The sequence below is a fragment of the Balaenoptera ricei genome, chromosome 7, assembly GCF_028023285.1.
Source record: "Balaenoptera ricei isolate mBalRic1 chromosome 7, mBalRic1.hap2, whole genome shotgun sequence".
Classification (NCBI taxonomy): domain Eukaryota; kingdom Metazoa; phylum Chordata; class Mammalia; order Artiodactyla; family Balaenopteridae; genus Balaenoptera; species Balaenoptera ricei.
Genome location: NC_082645.1, coordinates 89091359 through 89116169, shown reverse-complemented (window position 1 = coordinate 89116169; position 24811 = coordinate 89091359). Strand labels below are relative to the sequence as shown.

Sequence of the window (24811 nt, the reverse complement as noted above, 5' to 3'; positions counted from 1 at the left end):
TAAATTCCCCCCAAACCTGTGGAATCTCGGATTAAGGACACTCGTAGTTGTAAAAGCTTTCTAACTCAAAATATGACCTTATAAAAGTACAAAGTTTAACAATCTCTTTGAATTCCAAAATAAATCTATCAGCCCTTTAGTTTAAAAGCATAATGTAACATCTAGCTATGTATAATAAAATTAATTGTAATCCTGAAAGTTATACATAACATGAAATAGAAACGTGTATTTTAAAAAATTACTATATCCAAATGACTAGTTTAAGTTATGCATATCTTTTCGGTTCATTCATCACTCATATGAAATAAGTAAAAATGTAATATATTTGGGTATCATTGCCAACTCCAATAATTATTGGGGGAAAACACAGTGTTTAATAAAGAAAAAGCCAAGAAATTTCGTACTTTGCACATATAAATTGAGCTGCAGATGCTACTACCTAAAGGACCCAGCTGTCAAAATCATAATGAGCATTTTTCCTTAACTCTACTACTAATGAAATATATCCACAAAATGTGTTTCTAGTTTCTATTACTCCTACTCAACATTTATTATTTAAGGATAATAATACATTGCAATAAATTCTCATTAGTACTATGCTAAGTAGTAGTGGGATGAGCCAATGTACCAGTTTCAAAAGTCTTGTTTTCAACTTATCATGAAAACCTGAGTTTTAAAAATCCAAGTATGCAACAGATGCTTTTAAAATATTACCTCCAATCAGAAGTTCCATAATAAAACTGATGTATTTAGGATGATTTATTCAGTAAATAGGAGAATGATTAACTAAAGAATGTATTAAAAGCCATATCTCTCAACTGTCCCATTATCGCTACTCTTTTATTAGAAATACCTCAACTTTTGCTGTTTAGAATAAGCAAATTGAATTTAACTTCTTTATTTTTAGAAGTTTATTTTTTAAAATGGATTTAATGATCTTTAGGAATAAACCACTAAATCTAATCAAATGTATTTTCTCAAATTCATCTTAGTGTAGACCAAGAATTAGTTAATACGATAGATTCAATGATGTTAACCAGAGATTTTTTTAGTGGATAATAATAATATAACCTACGACTTTATACATATAAGATACCAAATTTTGGTAATCCCTAAATGATTTTCAGGGATAACAGCCCTGAAACATTTAAGATAGTTGAGAGATGTGATATTAAAGTGATTTAATGTCACATTTAATCTGTCACAGATTGAAGTGACAAAGCAATAAATCAAATTTCAGTTATCCATGACAGAAGGCAGAAATAACAATCACTTGGAATCTTGAGTATTATATTCAGTCTCTCCAGCTGAAATTTGGCTGAGCCGCTTGTTAGATCCCCACAATTTTCGAGAAAGCTGACCTGAGCGCATCTGTTTAAAGTAATCCAGAAAAATGAAGAATAGATGTTATTAAGAAAGCAAAAAAAGAATAAATGAAATTGATATACAAGACAATGATTCTGTAGAATGTACAAGAAATAGGTTTTGTTAGCAGAATCATTAACATTTTAATGATTCTTAATTAATAATAATTAAAGAAAGGCTTTTCTTCATTGATTGTCTTTTAGTTGAGAAAGATCTAATACCAACATACAAATTTTTAAATTAAATGTGCCACTTAGATCAAAATTACAAGACTCCCTTACTTTATATATTTACAAAACTACATTTCACTTCATTAAAATAATCTTCTCAAATTAAACTTAATCAGGCAACAAGACACATAGTTTTGGGGAATTTTCTCCTCTTATATTTGCAGTACTATTAATGACAATCACAATGATAAGAAGAAAGTAAAATAACATTTTGATGAAAAGAAAGTAACTTTTAAGTAGTTTGATCTAAGAATGTAAAAAAATCTTTAATAGAATGATAAGTAATTTAGAAAATAAGAACAGCATAAGCTCTTTGAAGGTAAGAATCACACTTTTCCACCATTAAATTTTTTATCACCTAGCACACTTCTCAGCATATAACAATTATTAATCAAAATTAATTGAATCAGTGGATTAATGCCCCTCTAAAAGTACTTATACTTCTACATAGGGCAACAAAACTCCACATGGGAAACATTTCTCAACCTAACCATATGATTTTACCTTCCCAAGAGCAATCTACTTTTTAATGGTGCTTCATCTGCTTCCCTTTTTCAATGGTTACTTTTCTAGGGTCCATTTATTGGAGCGATAAAAGATAAGCCTCAGGCAAAGACACTTTGGCATGTTTGCTTTGCATTTTCATTTCCAGATGTATTTCCAAAACCATTATTTCCATTAATCTAGTTTCATTTTAACATCTGATTTATAAATATGGATTTTATACCGACAGTATAGTATGTAAAACTGATACATGATTTAAAAATATACATTAATCAAGATTTTGATCTTTTAGATAAAAATAGATGTTGAAATGGAACTCTTTTCATAACTATTGATCTATTTAATTTCTACACGTTCACATAAAGGTGTATTTAATAATTATGCAAAATTCTGAGTACTCAATTAGATTATTACTAAAGTAGATCCATAATTCAGCTGATGGAAAATGTATTTTACAAAGATATAAAATAGATAAAAAATACTTTTATTCAAAATCTATACACAATTCAAATTCTATGTGTTGTAGACTACATAAATCTTTCAATGAGGACCAAAAACTTATTTGGTAAGTATTACAAAACACTGATTTAGGCCTATGAAATGAAGCTACTTAGGTATTTTTTTTCCAATCAATTTTTTTAAAAATGTGTGCACATAAGGTCATTTCATTTTTTTAAAATTCAGTAAAATTGTAAACTTAACAAATTACCTAAGTTGGAGGGCAGGCAAATTTAAAGGCACTTGAGTAAACCACAGAAAGTGAAACATACTCAAAGAGTAATGTCTAAGCAGAGTTCTCAAGTAATCATCACGTTAGCAGAGGACAGAAGGGAAATCTTTACTTGGGAAATATATTAATCAAGAAACTCTACTACTGAATGTAAAAACGCTTAAAATGTTTTAAATGTAAGTGAAATATCGAGATACAGACTTGCTGACGTTATTTGGGGAACCATTACACCTGAAACTAAATGTTGTTGCAATCACTTTAATTTCTTTTTTTTTAAGATTTTTTGATGTGGACCATTTTTTTAAAGTCTTTATTGAATTTGTCACAATACTGCTTCTGTTTTATCTTTTGTTTTTTGGCCAGGAGGCACATGGGATCTTAGTTCCCCGACCAGGGATCGAACCCACACCCCTGCACTGGAAGGCGAAGTCTTAACCACTGGACCACCAGGGACGTCCCAATCACTTTAATTTAATAAGACCTCTCTTGTTAAAATAATATCCTGAAAAAGAGTATAAGGACTAACAGAATCTTAAAATATTTATTAAAAAATAAGGTTCCTATGATCTGTAATAGATTTATTATAACCACTGATAGTATGTTATTCAGTAATGTCTTCTCTTGAAATAACCCCTACAGGGGTCATATTTTAGATTTCTCAGAAAAGACCAATGATACCAATAAAAATTTATAATGCTTAAATATGAGTCTATGTAACAAAATAAATTTTCTAGAAGAATCACTAGATTACTTGGGAGTATAGCCACTAAGTTTTCTTAGGAACAGTGTTACATTTATATCTGAATATTCAGTAATTAATAACCCACTGGCAAATAAATTTATAGGAACTATAGGAAATTCATTGAGAATTAGCACATTTATATGGGGATATTTGTAGTTCCAAGTTAAAAAAAAAAATGATGCTTTTACAAAAGTACAACTGACATACAATCATGCTGAATATTTGTTGAAATTAAAGTAAGTATATAGTTTGGGGAATTCCCTGGCAGTCCAGTGGTTAGGACTCAGTGCTTTCACTGCCTGGGCCCGGGTTTGATCCCTGGTCGGGGAACTAAGATCCCGCAAGCTGCGCAGCATGGGCAAATTAACAAAATAATAATAATAAAGTAAGTAGTTTTGTTGTTTGAGTCTATATTTCATTTTTTATAAATATTTTTATGTATTAAAAATTCAAGTATGTGGTCTAAAATCTAGATTTGGAAAAACAGAATAAAAGAACTTTCTTCTTCATATAGAGTTATAAACTGTTAAATGTGTGATTTCAATAATATCATAATATAAACATCACTCTTGAATACTAGCTTTATCCCCTGTCATTTACTGTAGTTTGAAAAATCAAATTTGTTTTTCAATTTGTTTATCCATGATGGAGACTTCTGATTCAGCTGGAATAAAGAACCAAAGGAATCCCCAACAGTACGGGAAACTAAATTCTTGATGCTAGGTTTTACCTCAGCTGGTTTGCCAACACCCACGACAATCAATTTGCCATCTTCTAATCCTACAAGAATATGGCTATATTCTTTGGTTACATAAACACAGTGGATAGGCGATCGCATGGCTAATGGGTTGATGCTGAGATTCAAACTAGAGGAGAAATAAAAAACACACACATAATTACATGGATATACAATGGATTCACAGAATTTTATACCTGGAAGATTACTTAATGATCATCTAATTCTGCATTCTAATTTTACAGATGTGGGAACTTAGGTTCAGAAAACCTGAGTGACACAAAAGCCCACATTTATAGCATTACTTAAAATACTTAATAGATTTTTTTTTTTCTATTTCCAACATCTGTTTGCCTTCTAACCATATATATGTGCTCTCACGAAATGATTTTCACCTTGTTGATGAATGAGCGAAAGTTGGATAAAAAGGGCAAAAGCTCAAAAAGTGTGTGTTGGTGGGGGATAAGGTAAATAAAATTGGTATATCTGCTTTGTCTTAAAAGATGTAATATAAAATATAAAATATTTTAAAATATAATATGATATAAAAATATAACACCCCATTATGAAAAATGCTCACAGCTTTTATGATTAGAGAATGAAGAATCTTAGGATGTACATACTACGGTCTAGACTAACCTGCTAAAAGATTCCATTAATTTTTTTCTAATTTGGGATTCTACTAACAATACCCTAAGATTAGGGTTGTAATACAAAATGTTGGAAAGACGTTACTGAAATGTGGACTCAATGCTCTACCACATGAGAAAGAATGACAAAAATGAGAAGGAAAATACAAAAACAGGGAAGGGATGTTGGTACAGAAGTGATTCTGATATGAATGTAATAAGAGAACACTCTGGATCAGGAAATGATTCAGAAAAAAAGGGCTTTGGGAGGGGCCAAGATACTTTGAGTAGTATAAATATGTCACAATAAGTTTTTTAAAAGAGAAGAAAAGAAAAGAATGTATTTGGGCATTCAGGGAATAACAGTGCTTTGTGTATGTAAGTTGGTAAACATGAAGAATACCAAACTTAAAAACATATCCATTTTTCAAACATCTTTTCCTTCACTGGGTGAAATAACAAAAGACTCCTCACCGATTAAACACAGACATACAAAATCATGAACAGATATGCTAGCCTTAAAAATACTTTATTTTAGCACAATTAAAAAAAATTTTTTAAACCTAACTTTAGTTTCTAAAAATTCAAACTCTAATTGTACAAATTTCCAAATCCATAATCCAGGCTTGGCATTATGAAAAAAATTTTTTCTGGCTATTTAAAAAACATTGTTTTAATTGTGGTAAAATGTACACAACATAAAATTTTCTGCATTTTTAAAATGTACATCTATATTTCATTTACCAACCCAGAAATACTTCAGCTTCCCCAATTTTTTTCATAGTTGCCAAAAAAGACATGTTCATAATAAATGATAAACAAAAAGATTAGAAATCTTAGATTACAGATTTTACTCTCTCTGGGCTGAAAATACTACCATCTTTTCCTAAGTGATACTTTAATAATTCTTATTATTTACCTGTGGAGATCTCTTATGGACAGGAATCCTTGTAAGCTGCCTGTGACAATGTGCTCTCCAATTACACATATATCTGATACTTGTTCCTTCAGGACTTGAGACTGTAGATACTTGCCATTTACAGAAAACAAATGCAATGCATTCTTATCCTGCAAAGATTAGTTGAAGAAAATTTAATGATCTCAAATTAAAACTATGACTATCACAGAATGATGACTGGGTTTAAAATTTTGGAATAAACAAATGGTTATACTTAAAGAGAAAGTAGGTAGACAATATTGTTAAAGTGATTTCAATCAGATTGCTAAGTAAATAAATATTAAACAAGTACTCCTCTTCTTTAATAGAATTAAAAATCTCACCCCTCCAAAAGAATTAAAAATCTCATCCAACAAAACCCACATTCTTAAAACAAAACTAAAAAAGTTCTCTTAATTTTTTAAAAAGCTTTATCATCGAAAGGAAATAAATACATAAAATTCACAGTTAGTTTATTTATACCCTGTCTTGTGCAAAAAGAATTTAATTCAGTTGTAATTTCCACCTAAGCTTATGAAGTCCCACATAATCAGAAATTATTTTTGAAGTCATATAGGCCTATAGAAAGCCCTAAAACAAAATCAAACATGAGGCTAATATTATGATAGGGAATGAACAAATTGAATGATGAAGGGAAAACATCCTTTTCAAAATATGGTGTTCTTTCCTTCTTCAGAATGCCTCCTCATATGTACACAATGTGGGAAGGAGAAGACAAGCTTATAGATAGTCTAGCTCTACTGCATGAAACTGTTATATACCTTGAGGGTGGTACTTTCTTCAATGCTGGAGTAGATGACAATATGTCCTTCCCAAGATATAGCCAAATTGGGAATGGTCAGGAGCAGAGAACTCTCACAAGGTGGTCGTAAAGTCCGCATATACTGACCTTTCTGAATGGTATGTATAATCACAGTGCCATCCTACACACAGAAAATATTAGAAAATGAGAAAAGAAAAGAAGAACAAAAAAAAGAAAAGAAACTGAGCAAGAGAAAGAAATATGGCAAAGGAACTAAGAAAAATGATTATTCTACCAAGGACACATGTACCTTAGGAAAAATTCCAATCTTGAAATTTCAAGTCTTAACTACTAAGACCAGTAAAATCCCCAAATAGAATCTAGTCTCTTTTTTTTCTGTATTTTTCTACTTTTGCAAAGTTCAAGACAAACACAGTATACAATTTCTATGCTTTTACCAATTCTTCTAGAAAAAAATTAAATATAAATATTGCCTCTGAATTTATATAAAGAAATCAGTATTTTTAAAGGTAAAATCTTACCCTTGATCCTGACACTGCCATGTCTAGCTCAGTGCTGATGCCAACACTCAATACCTCATCAGTGTGTCCGTACAGAATCTGAAATGGTTTAGATGCTAGGCCCACAGGAACACCTCCCTAATAAAAACAGAAAAGCAAAGGTAATTTTCTTGTATGCTATTTTCTTTAAAAAGGTTTACACTGTAATTTAAATTGTCTAATCACAAACTGACATTGCAACTAGTTCTTACCACTAAGTCTATTCATACAAGTACTCATTCTTGGGTTTCTCCTTGGATTCTCAAATTATTCTCAATCTTTTCAAGCTCAAAAACTTAATCTGAAGAGTTTCAAAGTTGATTGCTTTGGATTAGTTTTAACAGGTATATTATTTGCCCTTTTCATCTACAGAATTATTCTTCCTTTACTTCAAAGAAACTTCTTCTATTACATCTCTGAATACTTTCTCTTTTTCATTTATTGGAATCCTTATTTCAAGGACATCAATTATCTTTATGCTGACATGTCTTTGATTTCTATAGCTATCATTCTTCTTCTAATTGCTTTAATCCTTTTGTTTTTTCATTTCTATTCACTTTGATTACTTTAAATCTTTCTTCCATGCTAATAATTTGATTTTCAGTCACATCAAATTTGTTCCTTGATGCTTCTGCATTGGGTTTATTTATAATTGTAATGGTATTGGTTTTAGTCTCAGCTTGATTCTTCTGCAATCTCCCTTTTCATCTTATTATGCTAGTTTATAATTTCATCTTCGAGGTCCTATTTTATTGAATTGATATTCTTATTATGTTCTTCTAATAGCACAATTTATTGCAGGGAATCTCTCTGCACTTGAGTTGTTTTCTTCATCTGTTTTTAGTGTGCTTTGTTTGATACAGTACTTTCTATGATATATAACGATAGAATGTTTGAGTAGTTTCCATGGTATTTGGTTTATGATTATCATAGATAAATGCCCAGACCTTCTATGAGCATTATACAATGTAAATGAATTCTCCCTGACACTCTATTACTTGGGTCACATTTGTCTTCCTCTAAGAGTATCAGTCTGAGTGCTTAGTCCATTCTATCTAATTTTTAAATAGTAAGTAATTCCTATATTATTTAATCAATTCAAGTTACAGAGGAAGATGAACTCTTCTCAAATTCATTTTATAAAGGTTGCATATCTTAACACTAAACATGCAAAGACAAAATAAAAACAGATTTATTTCACTTATAAGTAAAGAAATAACTAAAGTACTAGCAAATAAAATCCCGCAGTAAAATATAACTATACCTCATGAATTATATGGGTTTATTATAGAAATTCAAGGATGGTTCAAACCAAGGACACTTCTCAACATAATACATTACATTAAGAAAAAGTAAAAGTATAAATTAAGAAAGGAAGAAAAACTGGGAAAAATAGCTGTAAAGAACATTATTAGGACTATTGACAAAATTAGAACCTGGACTGTGGATTAGATAATGGTATTGTATAAATGTTAAGTATTTCAGTTTTGATAACTGCACTGTGGCTATGTATAAGAATGTCTTTGTTCTTAGAAAATACATACTGAAGTGTTTAGGGGTAAAGGAACATAGAGTCTCCAACTTTTAAAATATTCAGAAAAAAAAAGATACTGAGAAAAAGATTGGGAGAGAATGCTAAGACAAACGGCAAAAATGTGCTACCTTTGTATCTTCTCTGTAAATTGAAATTTTATTAAAACTAAAAGCCTACCAAAAAAAAAAAAAAAAAAAAAAAAAAGGGGCTTCCCTGATGGCGCAGTGGTTTAGAATCTGCCTGCTAATGCAAGGGACACGGGTTCGAGCCCTGGTCTGGGAAGATCCCACATGCCACGGAGCAACTAGGCCCGTGAGCCACAACTACTGAGCCTGCGCGTCTGGAGCCTGTGCTCCGCAACAAGAGAGGCCGCAATAGTGAAGAGGCCCGCGCACCGCGATGAAGAGTGGCCCCCACTTGCCGCAACTAGAGGAAGCCCTCGCACAGAAATGAAGACCCAACACAGCCAAAAATAAATATAATAAATAAATAAAAGATTACTATAAAAAAAAAAAAAAGGAAGACAACTACTGAAATAAAATAAATTAAAAAAAATCTAGTGAAACCTAACAGCAAACAGTATACTAAATGGCACAATAGTGAAGGTATTTTCATCAAAATCAGACATAAGACACAGAGGCTCACTATAATTTTCTTGCTTTATTATATTTGCTAATAATGTAATAGGGTAAGAAAATGAAATAATGAGTATATTGGAAAAGATAAAGAAAATCACTATTATTTTCAGATCACATTAATGTATATCTACCTTGTTTTCGGAAAATCCAACAAATACTAATAATCATGAGAGCTAGATAAGAGGATTTGGTAAATTGATTAGATATAAGATAACTATAGAAATCAGTAGCTTTTTTTTTTTACTAGCAATAGTCAGTTACAAATAAAAATGATTTAAAAATCCCACTGAAACAGCCATAAAAATAGGATAATTAAAAGTAAATATAACAAAGTACAGGATCTAAATGGAAAAAAATTATTAAAAAATATTATCAAAGGACATTGAAAAAAGACCTGAAACAAATATGGAAAGACATTTCCTATTTTTGGATAGGAATAACTATAAACATGTCAATCCATACCAAATAAATATATAAATTAAATATGATTTCATTAAGACTAAAATGAAGTTTTCTGAGGAGGATATAGTTTAAATATTTTTAAAGTTCATACAGGGCTCTCCTGGTGGCACAGTGGTTGAGAATCTGCCTGCCAATGCAGGGGACACGGGTTCGAGCCCCGGTCTGGGAAGATCCCACATGCCGCGGAGCAACTAGGCCCGTGAGCCACAATTACTGAGCCTGCGCGTCTGGAGCCTGTGCTCCGCAACAAGAGAAGCCGCGATAATGAGAGGCCCACGCACCGCGATGAAGAGTGGCCCCCACTTGCCGCAACTAGAGAAAGCCTTCGCACAGAAACGAAGACCCAACACAGCCATAAATAAAATCAAAAAAAAAACCAAAAACGTAATAAAGTTCATACAGAAGAATAAATATTCATATAAGAATAGCTGTGGTTAATAAAGGAAACACAGTGAGAGGGGATTTGCCTCACCAAATATTAAACTACTAAAGTAAAAACATTTTGGTGTTGACACAGAAATAGATAAATGTAAAAGAATGGGCAATACAGAAAAAGATCCAATTTAGTGGGTAATTGTTTATGCTGGCATAAATGACTTTCTACATAATTATATATCTAATATTAAATATTCTGTATTACAAAATATAGAAATGGATTAAAGATTGAAATTTTAAAAAATAAAACAAGAAAAGTGTTACAAGAACTATTTTAGATAATATTTTTATAAACTTGCAGTGAGAAAAAGCCTGTTTACTTTTCTAAGCAAGGTAGAAAATCCAGAAGCCATAAAGAAAAAAGACACTTCCTTGCACCAACATTATCATGAGAGTACACTATAAGGTTGATGAAAATTCTAAATCTATAATTTCTAGTAGTTCCACCTGAAAGGAAAATAGGAATATTATTATGTTAACAAAGATAAGAAAAATAATTGTTTTCCTAGAAGAAGTTAATAAGGAGCTATCTTTGGAAGGTACTATGAGATAAGGTCATGAATCAGACAATAAACCTAGGGAAAAAAGTGGTGATTAAGACAGAACAGAATGAGGGGTAAAAGGAGGCAAAGGAACTCAAATAATCATTCAATGTAAGAGAAACATTCACTATTCTATTAGAACATCTCAGTAGTATTCCCAGGGTGAATCTCTGATCTAAACCAAGAGTATTTAAATGTGACTACCTGTTGCGTTATCTGCCATACCATACATGTAGTATCTCTGGAACCAGAAATCAAATGTATTCCACAGTAATCTGTAGCTAAACAAGTCACAATATCTGTAAGAAAAAGGAATGTAAAAAAATGAAATGGCATAGTTTGGCTGGAACAGAATCATAAGGGCAATTTTAGGTCATGTTCAAACTATTACTAAATTAGTTGTTCTAGCAGGGAGAAATGTAGGAATGGCATTGGAAAAGCACTGGGAAAGGCTGACATAAAAAAGGAGCAGCACTAAAATCATGTAGGAGAGCTTTCTTTGAGGCCACCCTTCTTTGACGGTGAAGAGTAGACATGAGGCAAGGGAATGCCTGTCAAAAATCTTGGCAGGAGATTAGGTAGCTTTTAAATGGATCCCCACTTAATTTTGATATGCTTCTCTGCTCCCTTACTCTCTCATCCCCATTCACCTTCTATTCCCCTTGGAACTGCAATCCTACAGAATATGTGTCCGTAGCCAAAATAGTACGTATCACATTGTAAATTCACAGTATGAAATACATTTTTCCTAAACTAAAAACCTGAGCTAAGTGACACCTTGGGAGTCACTGGCGCAGAATTAGTAACAGGCTCCATTCTCCTTCCCTAATGGGTTTATTAGGAAAAAAATCTACTCAGTGTTTTATTCTTACATTGAGAAGACTGAGACACTAAGAACACCAGGTTAGGGACTTCCCTGGTGGTCCAGTGGTTAAGAATCTGCCTTCCAATGTTGGGGACGTGGGTTCGATCCCTGGTCGGGGAACTAGGATACCACATGCCGCGGGGCAACTAAGCCCATGCACAGCAACTAGAGAGCCCACACGCTCTGGAGCCTGCATGCCACAACTAGAGAGAAGCCTGTACGCCACAACTAGAGAGAAGCCTGTGCACCACAATGAGGAGTCTGTGCGCTGCAACGAAAGATCCCATGTGCTGCAACTAAGACCCAACACAGCCCAAAATAAATAGATAGATAGATAGATAAAGGTTAAAAAAAAAAAAGGAAGCACCTGGTTAAACTATATTCAACAATTTTACCTCTCATGCTTTCCTACTAAATAAGTAATAGGACAGTTGATTTCTTATTCAACTATGACATTTTTTTTTAACCATTTTTTCATAAAATTCTTATTTTGGCAACCAATTTTTTCAAAGACTTAGCCTAGCATCTTTCAGATACTATGAAGCTGTATTTAATTTATATGGTGCTTAGTATAACCAAAATACATTAGATACTCTTAAAGAGAGAATATAATATTCATAACACAACTCTATCAAAAAGTTCACTTAGCTTCAAAGGTAAAATTTATGCTTTTTATAAGAAGTATGTACTACTATTATGGTTAGGAAAAAAACAGAAAAAATTTTTTACGGGGAAAAAAAGTTAATGCTTACCCATATGTCTGATATTGTGTGAAACAATTTTGCCTTTTGTAAGTGACATCACTTGAATGCTATTATCCCAGTGTCCAGCACTAAAAAGCAACTTCGCATCATGTGATACTATAAATAGCTTAGAAGTGATCTCCAGCCCTGGAGCAAAAGGTCCATTCATACTACGCTGAGTTCTGTAAACACAATTAAATATTAGACTCTTCTTTAAAAGATCACTTAGACCGATATCAACTATTTTTTTAATCTCTCCAAAAAGAAATAAAAAGTAAGTCTTTTCAACTGTTCATTTTGAAATGTCTATTAATAAGTGATAAATACATTCATAAACTACATTAATCTTATATTATTCATTAAACAAAAATACATATAACAAAATAGTCTCAAGGGTTAAGTGTAAAGAAGTTGAGATTGGTGAAGGTGTGGAAAAGATTTAAATCTTGACTTTCAAAGCCAATTTAGTAAGACTGTCAATTCTGTAAACAGCCTCAAAGTAGACAAGATAAGGGTATGCCAGGATCAGGAAAGCTGGAAGTTGGAAAGTTTAATCTATTTGCTTTTCCTAGCAATAAGGTACTAGCTGTACCTGTTTTGCTTTAAATGTTCACTTACTTACTTTGGATTTGTCACAGTTTGATCCCTGATGAATGTAAAGTAATTATAAATGTTTCTGTCATAAGGCAGCCATCCATGGGTTCCAATAACGTAATTCATGCTTACTGTTATCTGGAAAAGAAACACATGAAGACAAACATTAAATGAAAAATTAAAGAAAGTGACATAGAATAACCAAATGCTCACATGATGTTAGCATTTGTCACTTAGGGAATAGTGTGGGATTGTGTACTTAAAACATGAGACTCATTAAGAAAGTCTTAAAATAATTCAAATGGTTAAAAAGCTCATTGTTATCCTTCTGCAAGAAAAGCTGCCCCAATATATCTTTCTTTAGGATAAGATTATTTTCCTCAAAATTTCTCAAAGTTTACTAGCATCTATTAGTTGGCAGTCAGAAGAAATTAAGGATCAAGTCTTACCATAAAAATAAGATACCTATCATCTAGAATATAAATCATAAGTAGATCTTATGAAGAATTATTAAGAAGGTCTCCCTTTATTAGGGACAGTAATAGTGAATATTTGCATTAAAAAATGGAAAGCTTTATTCTCCCCTGATAAAAGTAACAGACTACCAAAAAAAAATTCAGATAACTTAAAAATATACAGGTATTAAAACTGAAAAATCACAAGAATTCTGCCTCTCAAAAGTACTTCTATTTTTATATATCTTTCTAGATGTTTTTTCTAAGCAAACACAGAATATGGATAATTAGAAAAATAGGTTTAACTCTGGAATCTCTACTATTCACTGTGCTATGCTCAATTTTTATCATTTCTAAGTGACAGAATTAGAATAAGACAGACCTAGGTTTGGTCCATTTGCCAGGGTCCCTTGCTTGCTAGCTCTGTGACTTTGAGCAAGTTACTTCTGAGTTTTAATTCCTCATCTGAAGAAGGGAAATAATGATTGTGCCTATCTCACAGGATTGTTAGGTGGATTAAATGATGAAATTCATGTACTCACTAATATGTCCTGCATGTGGACGGAGCTTTATCAATTCTGTATTATATCTCATTTTCATTATTCTCACTGCTTATGATAAATTTTAACATCTAGTAAGAGGTTACATCACAATTTTCTCGTACAAAATTTCCTGGTATTTTCACATAGTTATTATTCCAAATAAATTTTAGAATTACAGAACAAGGACTTCCCTGGTGGCGCAGTGGTTAAGAATCCGCCTGCCAATGAAGGGGACACGGGTTCGAGCCCTGGTCCAGGAAGATCCCACATGCCGCGGAGCAACTAAGCCCGTGCATCACAACTACTGAGCCCACGTGCCACAACTACTGAAGCCTGCGCACACAGAGCCCATGCTCTGCAACAAGAGAAGCCACCGCGATGAGAAGCCTGCGCACCGCAACGAAGAGTAGCCCCTGCTCACCGCAACTAGAGAAAGCCCGCGCACAGCAATCAAGACCCAATGCAGCCATAAATAAATAAATTTATTTTAAAAAAAAAAGAATTACAGAACTACTTAAAAGCTCTGTAAATAAAAGATACATTTTTATACTTGGTCAAATTAATTCTATTAATTCTATTTAAAAATTTTCTCTTTTTTTTTTTTTGGCCGTGCTGTGCAGCATGTGGGATCTTCATTCCCCCACCAGGCTACCAGGGATCGAACTCAGGCCCCCTGCAGTGGAAGTGTGGAGCCCTAACCACTGGACCTCCAGGGAATTCCCTTACCTATGCTTTTAAAAAAGACTTTAAAAAAATTTTTATTTTCTCAATTTTTTTCATAAGTTGTAATGGATATAGACATGGCAGTGTGAAAAGGTATAAATCAACTTACCAGTAACTCAGGACTGCCTTGTGAAATAAAAGAACGAGACTGATTTTTGGGGACAATGGCCTTTATTAGTGGAATACCATCACTAATTCCCTATAAAATAAAGGACAGAGGTTTAGTGGCTGGTTCTACTATCTTTATTAGGTACAATTATTGAAAACTTCTATTTCTTTAAAGATAAACCCTGTGATATAGCCTTTTACTCTATCAAAACATATCATCACTTAATTTAAAATATAGGAAAGGAATTATATAGCATGTTTGAATGGCAGACTTGAAAGTTCTGAAACCCATCACCTCTTGTATTCCACTATGCTGCTGTTAAACATGGATGTAGATTTCAAGGAGTGTCAACCATTTAAAACAGCCAGTGATTTAAAACCTTTCCTTTTCCCATGCCGTACTGACATGAATATAAAGTAGAAAATACAGACCATATAAGAAAACATTTCTCAAATAAGTGAAGTGGGAAAACTAGTTATATTTTATGGAATTTTCCTTTTGGGTTTAACTTTCAAAAAATAGATCTATTCCATTACCTGAGGCCCTTCCTGAAAGCTACAACAAAGGACCAGAAAATAAAGACAGTCCTCAGAAAACATCCACCATTATCTTATTACAGTGTGAAAGAGAAAAACGATTTGAAATAAGTTTTTTGATGTGACAATAGTTCATAAATTATACCTAACATTTATTAGATAAATTATAACCTAACATTAGTGGGTACATACGACATGCCAAGTGCTTTTCTAGTAGCTTTATATGAACTAAATAATGATGTATAACCACATGAAGTTAATGCATATCTTTTCTCTTCATACTGTGAATTAATCAAGAGAAGACAACTGACATTTAAACAAGCATAAATGGAAATAGTATCTGAAGAAATCCATTTAATAAGCCCCTTGCTTTCACTGCTACGTCAATTTTCTTCACCATTTTAATACCTAGGAATCCGAGAACTAAAAGAGGCCTTCTCTTTTCATATGAATGAGTGGGAAACACCTTCTTGTATGATGATGAAAAGGGATTAACAATTATTGGTACCCAAGGATATCTATTGTGTTCTTTATCCTGCTCCAGACACTGGCCCTGAGGAAAGCTACCCTGTGACTTGGGGTGGGTGCAGAGAGGGGCAAATGCCACTGCATCTGCAGACAGAACTCAGAATGTATTGTACTATAAAAAACAATGCCACAAATGATTAGACATGATGAAAATACTTTTATCAGCATTACATAATAAATATCTTATTACATGTCCATCAGTTTAGGGGTCAAATAGGGTTTTGTGGGTTGCCCTATGTGTAGCAAAAAGTTAACATAGCAGGACTGAGACTGCTCTCCTTAGAAAGGCTGCTTGCAAGGTTGGCCATTGGCTGGCATCAGGGAACTTGGCAGGCAAAGACTTCCTTACACTGATATAAAACTTGTCTTCAATAATACATGTGGCTCACTATGCCTAGACTATTTGTGCAAACAATCGTCTGAATACAGGCTTTTCTTTTGGGAGTCTAGAATTTTGGAATGTGCTAGGCAGAGCTGAGTCTCTAATGAGCTTCCCTGGGAGACAAAATCATGTTGTCACATTTCATTACTGGAAGAATTAAGCACCTTCAAATGATATGTAGGTACAAAGTTCAAAATATTTACGATCTGGCCCTTTAAGAAAACATTTACCACCCATTTGCTGTATGGCATGAGAGTTATTCCTTGTTCTATGCACATCTCCAATCTATTCTCAGTAACTTTTTATCATTTTGTATTCTTCCAAAAGAGTTAATATTATCTGTCCTAACCAAACGTATAGGTATTAATGCATTTCATATTCACATTCTGAACTATTCAAAGAACAGCTGACCCTTGAACAACACGGGGGTTTGGGACACCAACCCTCCATGCATTATTATATAATTTATAGTCAGCCCTCTGTATCTGCGTTTCCTCCTTATCTGCAGTTCTGCACCCACAAATTCAACCAATCCCAGATTATGTAGTACTGTAGTATTTACTATTGAAAAAAAATCCAAGTATAAGTGGACCCACACTGTTTAAACCTGTGTTGTTCAAGAATCAACTGTAATTCAATATGTATATTTAAACATGTGAATTTGAAGGTATTCTTTCAAAAACAGCATTAACTATCTATCTTGCTCCACCTGACTATTCCTTCTGACATCATCAATTAATAATCTGACTCATGGGCCAAATTTTATATAAGAGTAGACATTGTAATTAAAAGTTATTTTAGACTTCCTCTACATATCATCTCAACTGACACAAAAAGCAATTTAAATCAAATTATTCTTCCTCTTTATGTTTCCTTCAGGAGAACGTGAAGCTGGAAGAAAGAAAGCCAAAACAAACATTACAGTAGCAAACAAAAGCTTTCAACAAGGTTGTTTTAAAAAATCTAAGAACATATTACTGAAGTATTATTTACTATTTTGGATTAAGTATTAAAATCCACCCTCTCCATTAAAGAACAAAAGGAACAATGAAGTGTACAGAATTCACAGAGAAAATCCTTTGATATTATCAAGTTGGATATTACCTCTATAAAAAATGACTTGAGTTCAGGGAGGTGTTGAAATAAGTTAAAGGTTGAAGTGTCTGTTTTGGTTTGCTTCTGCACTGCTTCCTCTGCTGATAATCTAGAAGGGTGTGGTTCCTTCAAAAAAAAAATTAAGAAAAAAATAATTCCATAATTACATTAAAACATCTCTCACTATATTCCTTCATACATACCGGACTCTAGCTATGATGGATTACATATCATGTACTATTGACAACTCCTGGCTTTTGCTCAATTTCCTTGCCAGAGTTCAGGCCCTCTTCATTCCTAGAGAAACCCTACTTCTACTTTAAAGTTTTTCGTACTGATCTCTCTCTTGAATTTCTAAGTCAGAATTAACTATTCTATTATTTTTCTCAGCACACTACATTATTTAGTATTTTATTTAGTACTTATTTCTTTCTTTTTTGGATTACATATAGTTGGTTATGGTCTTTCCCAACTAGACAATAGGTACCTTAAAGTCAGAAAATAAGTCATATTCATTTTTGGATTTTCAACACATAGAAAAGTATCATAAATATGGTACATGCTTATGTATATGTTTGGTCAAATTAAATACATTATTCAAAAGTCAAAATTTATAATACGGGTGAATCTTTAATTCCTGAAATAAGATTTGAATGTCAATATTCTCAGAATCAAATTATAGATATTACTGCATTGCTTTTCAAATAAGTTATTATTATTCCTTACTTTTAATGTCAGAAACAAAAGATATTATCACCTTTTTAAATGAGAAGAAAATTACAAGTCAAATTAATATTCCAATGCCACAGTTAAAATTCAGAATAGAAATCCAGCTAAAGAGGATTCTAACTCCATTGCAAAATATTAGATTATAGGAAACAGATTTGACAGCTCTAATTCAATATTTACCTCTGAATTATCCATGTGAATATTATTCACTTTATTTGAAATCAAAAGCTGATTTTTATGTCATTTTTTTATCATAAAAACTAATTAGCACTGCCCTTGTAAAAAAAAAAGTAAAGCTGCTGCAAAAATATTATAGAATCTATTTCAAAGTCCAATGAAGTGTTCTGTTTTATTCTGTTACTTTTGCCTTCTGACTATCAGCAGGTAAGGAATAAAGATTAATTTCAAATATGAATATTCTGCAAAAATCAATGTTGGAGGATTCAAACAAACTGTTGCTAAGGAATAGTAACAATTATAAATCTTGGTCTGATAACTGAATTAACAGAAGTTCATCTATAAGCCAGAGTTTAGATATACTGTTGCTGTTATAGCTGTGGAGATTTCAATTCAACAAATACTTACTGCCCACAAACTATATGCAAGAAAGATACAAAAATGATTTTTAAAAAGTTGCCATCTTTAACATATTATAATATAGTGAGGCAAATGGATAAATGTACAACTAACTAAGGTGGAAAGTGTCATAATTAGGATATAAATAACAGCCCATAAGAATGGAAAAATGATCTACAAGTTCAACAAGGGGGCTTACAGCTATTAATTCAGAGGAAACATGGCATGGAAGAAAGGATTTGGAGTTAGACGATCATGCATCCAAATTCTGTCCCAGTCACATTCTAGTTGTGTAAAGTTGGAAAAAAGTATTTGATTTTTCTAAGGTGTTATAGGCTAGGTATTAATTTCTATGAAATACAGCTTCATCATGTATAAAATAAGGATAATTGAATATTTACTGTGAAGGTTAGGTAAATCACTTAGCACAGTGCTTGCAGAGGAAAGTATTAACTTAATAAATGGTATATTATTATGTATTCCTCATTTCCAAATTCATATACTAACAAAGATTAAGACGTCTTTGCAAACTAATATTGGATTAATGTCTATGAATCCAAAGCTGTATGCAATCAGGAAGACAATAATTTAACTTCAGATACTAGGATGGGAAAAGAAATACAGTAATATTTATACTTCGATTTTATATATTTTGCAATTTGATTTTTAGGACTGGGTTTGGGCTCTGGATGGTAAGAACACTTTGGGGGCAGATGTCAGCTACTAGAAGTCTTATACATGCAATGAGTCCCAGTATTAGAACAGCTTTAATGGTATAACCTAACTGGTATTCAGTTAGAGCTCCTTCTCCATTTAATAAAGGAGGGAGTAATAGCTCACCTGACAGGGGCCTTCAACCTCACCTTTTCCTTTCCCAGAAACAACAAAATAAATGTGATTGGCTTTCTGAGTAAATATAAATCCTTTGTGACTTAAGACGAATTGACTGAATATGTGGATTTTGATGGCAATATTTTGTCATTCAAAATAGGAACAATCATTTAAATCTATTTATTTTTAAAGTGACAGTATAATTTTTTCCAAATTCTAGATTATTCTGAAATAAGGTTTTAAATCATTAAAAACCTTGAAAATACTGGTAGTACTATTCCTTAGCAATTAAATTCTGGACTTCGGTAATCAATAAATTTTATGCTTTACCTTTAACAGTTGACAAGGTGTTTGCCCAAAATTGTTAATCATCCCTTCTAAGGCTTTTCTTTCCTTCTCATCTGTTAAGGCATCCAGATCCACAGCTCCTGAAACCAAGAGAAGTAGTCAATTCACTATAGAGTGAAAACAAATCAGCAAGCTACACAACTGTTTAACATATCAGAGACTGATTAGTATATTTTCAACAAAATATTATTCCATTCATCAATTTATAAAAATACTGTAAAGAGATAATTTTTAAAAAATCAGTAAAGCTTCAGATATTAAATATGTACAAAAATAAATTCCACCCACTGTTTAGAACTAAAATATTTTAAACAAAAGTTAACTGGTAGTCTATAAAAGTTTCTCTTATAAAAATGCACACAATACTCATAGTACACCTGATTGCTTTCTTCACGATAGTTAAGCTGAAACAAGTGTAATAACCGCACAAAAATACTGCTATAAATCAGTTTATCTAACAAAAGTTGGGCAAGGTGATATTCTGGCTAACTGAATATACCAGCCATACTTAATCCCTATTGTTATATAGCTAGTAATTGACCAAACTAGGTAAAGTCTGATTTCAAAGTCTATGCTCCTAACCACCATGCTATACTACCCTCCTACAAAACTGTTATCAAATGAATACAGCAAGGTAAAAACATGCTTGTCTATTTACCAAAAGTCATGTGGGTTCTGATCAAATTCATAAAACTTCACACTATTCATAATCTTTAGAACTATTAGCTCTATGGAAGGATTAGGAAAGAACACCTTCTTAAGCCTTTCAAAGCCTTCAGAAAATGTTCTTGATCCAGAGCTAAACATTAGAATAATGTCATCTTATTAACACTGGAAGAATTTGTTATTTTAATTCTAAGAAGTCTTATTTAATGTCTGCTAACAATTTAATACAGAATATTCAGACCCAACTGAATAGGACACATATGGCCAGAGATCAAAATCTTTTATGCCACCAATAATTGACATTTTAACTACTATTTTTTTAAAAAGCAGCAGCCTTGGGCGTCCCTGGTGGCGCAGTGGTTGAGAATCTGCCTGCCAATGCAGGGGACACGGGTTCGAACCCGGGTCTGGGAAGATCCCACATGCCGCGGAGCAACTAGGCCCGTGAGCCACAATTACTAAGCCTGCGCGTCTGGAGCCTGTGCTCCGCAACAAGAGAGGCCGCGATAGTGAGAGGCCCGCGCACCGCGATGAAGAGTGGCCCCCGCTTGCCGCAACTAGAGAAAGCCCTCGCACAGAAACGAAGACCCAACACAGCCATAAAAATAAAAAATAAAAATAAATAAATTAAAAAAAAAAAAAAGAAAAAACTTAAAAAAAAAAAAAAGCAGCAGCCTTTCAAATAGAAAAGATCACTAAAACTATTTTTTAAATGTAGTCTTTCTTGTGTTAAATACTTATGCCCAAAATACCATGTATAAACACATATTAAATAATATTTTCTATTAACAAAATGTAAGAGAAAAAGTATAGGCTTATACCTTCATAACTACAGTAATAGAAAACGTTGAGTGCCTCCACTGCAGCTGGCCCCCTCTGTTTATAGCCAAAAATCAGATCTATCCATTCATGAAGATGAGCAGAAACATATTCAGACTCCTAGAAAAAAAACAAATTTAGCAATTAATATAGAGATACCTTCCAACTACAACGTAATGATAGGCCCTTTAAAAAAATAAGAGCATTTTAAGCATTTCCACACACAAATCTTATCACTGTAAATAAAATTATCTCAAAATCATGTTAAACATTGATCCAATTTGACTATATTCTATCTAGTAAAATGTAGACATATTTATTAATATTTACTACATATACATCTCCTAACTAATGGGTGAAGAAAATAACAAATATTCTTATAGCCCAAATATGAACAACAAAAAAATTAATGATAGCTGTGGAATACATCTTTGTTGTGAAAATTCCACTGAAATAGTCCAGAAATTCAATTCAAGGAAACAAGGAAACCGCAGTGGGGTGGATTAAAGATAGCTGAAAAATCACTCCCTCCACACTCCCCCAACACCGCCAACTAAGAGGTGAACTTGGTGGCAGGCAGAGGCTTAAAGAACCCGGAGCCTGTTAGTGAGGAGTTGAAAGACCATAAGAAAATTGTTATTGGAGACAGGAGAAAAGGGAACTCATGTTTTCGTTACATGAAAGATAGAAAGGGTACCTAATGAACTCTTGGATCTGGGGACAGAGATTTCCAGACAGAATGTTTTTAAATGCTAATTGGCTTCTTTTAGCTGCCTGTGATTATGTGTGGGAGGAGCAAGGATGAGTTTTAAAAATGAACTGTTTGGGTTTTAAGCATAATTTTAAAAATATATAAAGGAGCTGGGTCTTGCTGGGTACGAAAATTATTTCTCATTTCCAGGATCACTGGAAAGCAGACTCTCAAAGCGAGAAATGGCCTAAGTTAATGCTTAAATCAGAATGTTTCCAGTAAAATATGGCCTTGGGGAAAAGTTTAGATCAGGAGTGTGGCTAAAAAACAATCTGCTGAGATCTCAAAGATTTTAGGTTGTGTGTCACAGACCCACTCAACTAGACAATAGAGCATCTTAACCTTAAGAACATTTTCCCATTGTAGCCTCCCACTCAGCCCAAAGGAGATAATGACTATCTCATAAAGTAATGTGGAATGGTTTTTGCCCAACAGAGTTGATGCGTAAGAAACCCATAACATTTTAAAAGAAATTGCATTAATTCAAGCTGAAAAAGTTAAAAACTGTTCAAAAAATAAAAGAGAATTTGGCTTCCAGCTTATCACGGTTAGGAAAGAGGCTTGCAAAGATACTCCTGTAAACAATGTTTTTTGTTTTAGTTTTTATGGAAAAGAATGACTCAGAGTGAAAAGCCAAGAGCCCAGGGTAGAACAAAAAGATCCATGGAGAACCAATATCAGGGAATAGCACTGGGCCCTAGTAAAGTAACTGAGAGCATGCCCCTGCTGGAATTCTGAATTGTTATAAACAAGAGGCTAGATGCCTCTGTTTTCTCGCTTCCTTTTTAATGTTAGTGTCTATTATAGTTTTCCTGTCCTTGTTACACCACTGTTACATGGGGGGCAGATAACTTGTCTCCTTACTTCAGTCTTCAGATCCAAGAGGAGATACTGTAGTAGTTTCATCCACACATGGATTTGATTTAGATGACTAATAAGATTCTGGACTTCAGGCCTCATGCCTTTATGCAAGGATCAGCAAACTACTGTTTGTGGGCCAAACCTTACTAGCAGCCAGATTTGTAGATTAGCAGAACACAGCCATACCCCCATTTTCTTTTTTTTTTTTTAATATTTTATTTTTCTGGATTGTGTGGTGTTTGTGGTAGTTGTCAGAATTTTTTTAAAAATTTTATTTATTTATTCATTTATTTATGGCTGTGTTGGGTCTTCGTTTCTGTGCGAGGTCTTTCTCTAGTTGCGGCAAGTGGGGGCCACTCTTCATCGCGGTGCGTGGGCCTCTCATTATCGCAGCCTCTCTTGTTGCGGAGCACAGGCTCCAGACGCGCAGGCTCAGTAATTGTGGCTCACGGGCCTAGTTGCTCTGCGGCATGTGGGATCTTCCCAGACTGGGGCTCGAACCCGTGTCCCCTCCATTGGCAGGCAGATTCTCAACCACTGCGCCACCAGGGAAGCCCCCCCCCATTTTCTTTTGCACTACAATGGCAGAATTTCAACACAGACTAAGTTTACAGCCAATGAAAATATTTACTAGCTGGTCCTTTACGGAAAAAGTCTGCAGAACCCTGCCTTAATGAGCTGAGACTTTGGGAAGGTCTTGAGAGGAAGTATGTACATTTTGCATGTAGAAGGAATGTAAATACTTCATGGCCAGAGGGCAGCCTGTGTATGGTGGATTAAAGATAGTTGCAAATTCTTTCTCACTCCAACCATTAAGAGATGGAGTTTACTTTCTTTCCTCTGGAATCTGCACTGATCCTGTTACTATTTAACCATGACAAGAAGGCAGAAGTGATACTGTGACAGTTCACAGCCTCAGGCCTTAAGAAAGTGTAGAAGCTTCCATTTTTGCATTCTTGGGGGGCCTTGAGCTGCCAGGTAAGAAGTCTGGCTAATCAGTTAGAGAGACCACATGAAGAGGAGATATCCTGAGACTACAGGGAGAGGGAGAAAAGTCAGCATCCCAGTGTCTCAATGCAGCCTCCAGATGACTCCAACCTCAGCTGCCATATGACTGCAAGGGGATGAGAACCTTAAGCAAGACCAGAAGAATTGCCTAGTTGAGGCAAGTCACCTCACATAAGCGTGAGAAATAATAAAATGGCTATAGTTTTAAGCCACTAAATTTTGGGATAGTTTGTTACACGGCAATACGTAACTGAAACACAAACTTCAACCTCTTATTAATGAGGAGTATGTCTTCCTAAAATCCTGGACCCCTGCTTACTGTCATAGATAACACAGAAGGAAGCGTCTGAGAAATTCCTGCCTAGTTAAAAAGTAACGGATTATTTTTCAGAGTTGTTTTATTTTTTCCCAATTCCTTATTCATGCATGGGGTTACTGCTTACAAATGTTATAATGTAATCCTGCATTTTGTAAACTTGACTAACTATGTACTAATGACAAGGAATGTTTCCAAGTACTGGCCTATTTAGTTTCAGAATCTGTAACATTTCAGTTTAGATAGAAAGCTAAGTGGGCTCTTGTGGGGGGAAAAAGCATAATCTGCAAGATAATAACACAATAGCAACATTAAACTAACTCTCACTAGTCCTTCAATTCCAAAATGGAAATATAGCTAAAAAACTAGTAAAATTGGGGCTTCCCTGGTGGTGCAGTGGTTGAGAATCTGCCTGCCAATGCAGGGCACATGGGTTCGAGCCCTGGTCTGGGAAGATCCCACATGCCGCGGAGCTACTAGGCCCGTGAGTCACAACTACTGAGCCTGCGCATCTGGAGCCTGTGCTC

The 24811-nt window shown here is 33.7% G+C and overlaps 1 protein-coding gene across 3 annotated transcripts in view; it reads right to left on the bottom strand.

The window, feature by feature from the left end:
* Window positions 1-1082: 1082 nt before the first annotated feature.
* NBEAL1 (neurobeachin like 1) overlaps window positions 1083-24811 on the bottom strand; it is a 161692-nt gene continuing 137963 nt past the window's right edge. For all 3 annotated transcript variants that reach the window (XM_059928503.1, XM_059928504.1, XM_059928505.1), the window contains 12 exons: window positions 21351-21468; window positions 19846-19943; window positions 17389-17505; window positions 14839-14928; window positions 13038-13147; window positions 12425-12597; window positions 11012-11106; window positions 7179-7295; window positions 6656-6817; window positions 5856-6004; window positions 4302-4437; window positions 1083-1371 (listed from right to left, as the gene is read on the bottom strand). In XM_059928503.1, the coding sequence (XP_059784486.1) occupies window positions 1270-1371; window positions 4302-4437; window positions 5856-6004; window positions 6656-6817; window positions 7179-7295; window positions 11012-11106; window positions 12425-12597; window positions 13038-13147; window positions 14839-14928; window positions 17389-17505; window positions 19846-19943; window positions 21351-21468 (1467 nt within the window). In that variant the 3' untranslated portion in view covers window positions 1083-1269. The remainder of the gene's footprint in view (window positions 1372-4301; window positions 4438-5855; window positions 6005-6655; window positions 6818-7178; window positions 7296-11011; window positions 11107-12424; window positions 12598-13037; window positions 13148-14838; window positions 14929-17388; window positions 17506-19845; window positions 19944-21350; window positions 21469-24811) is intronic.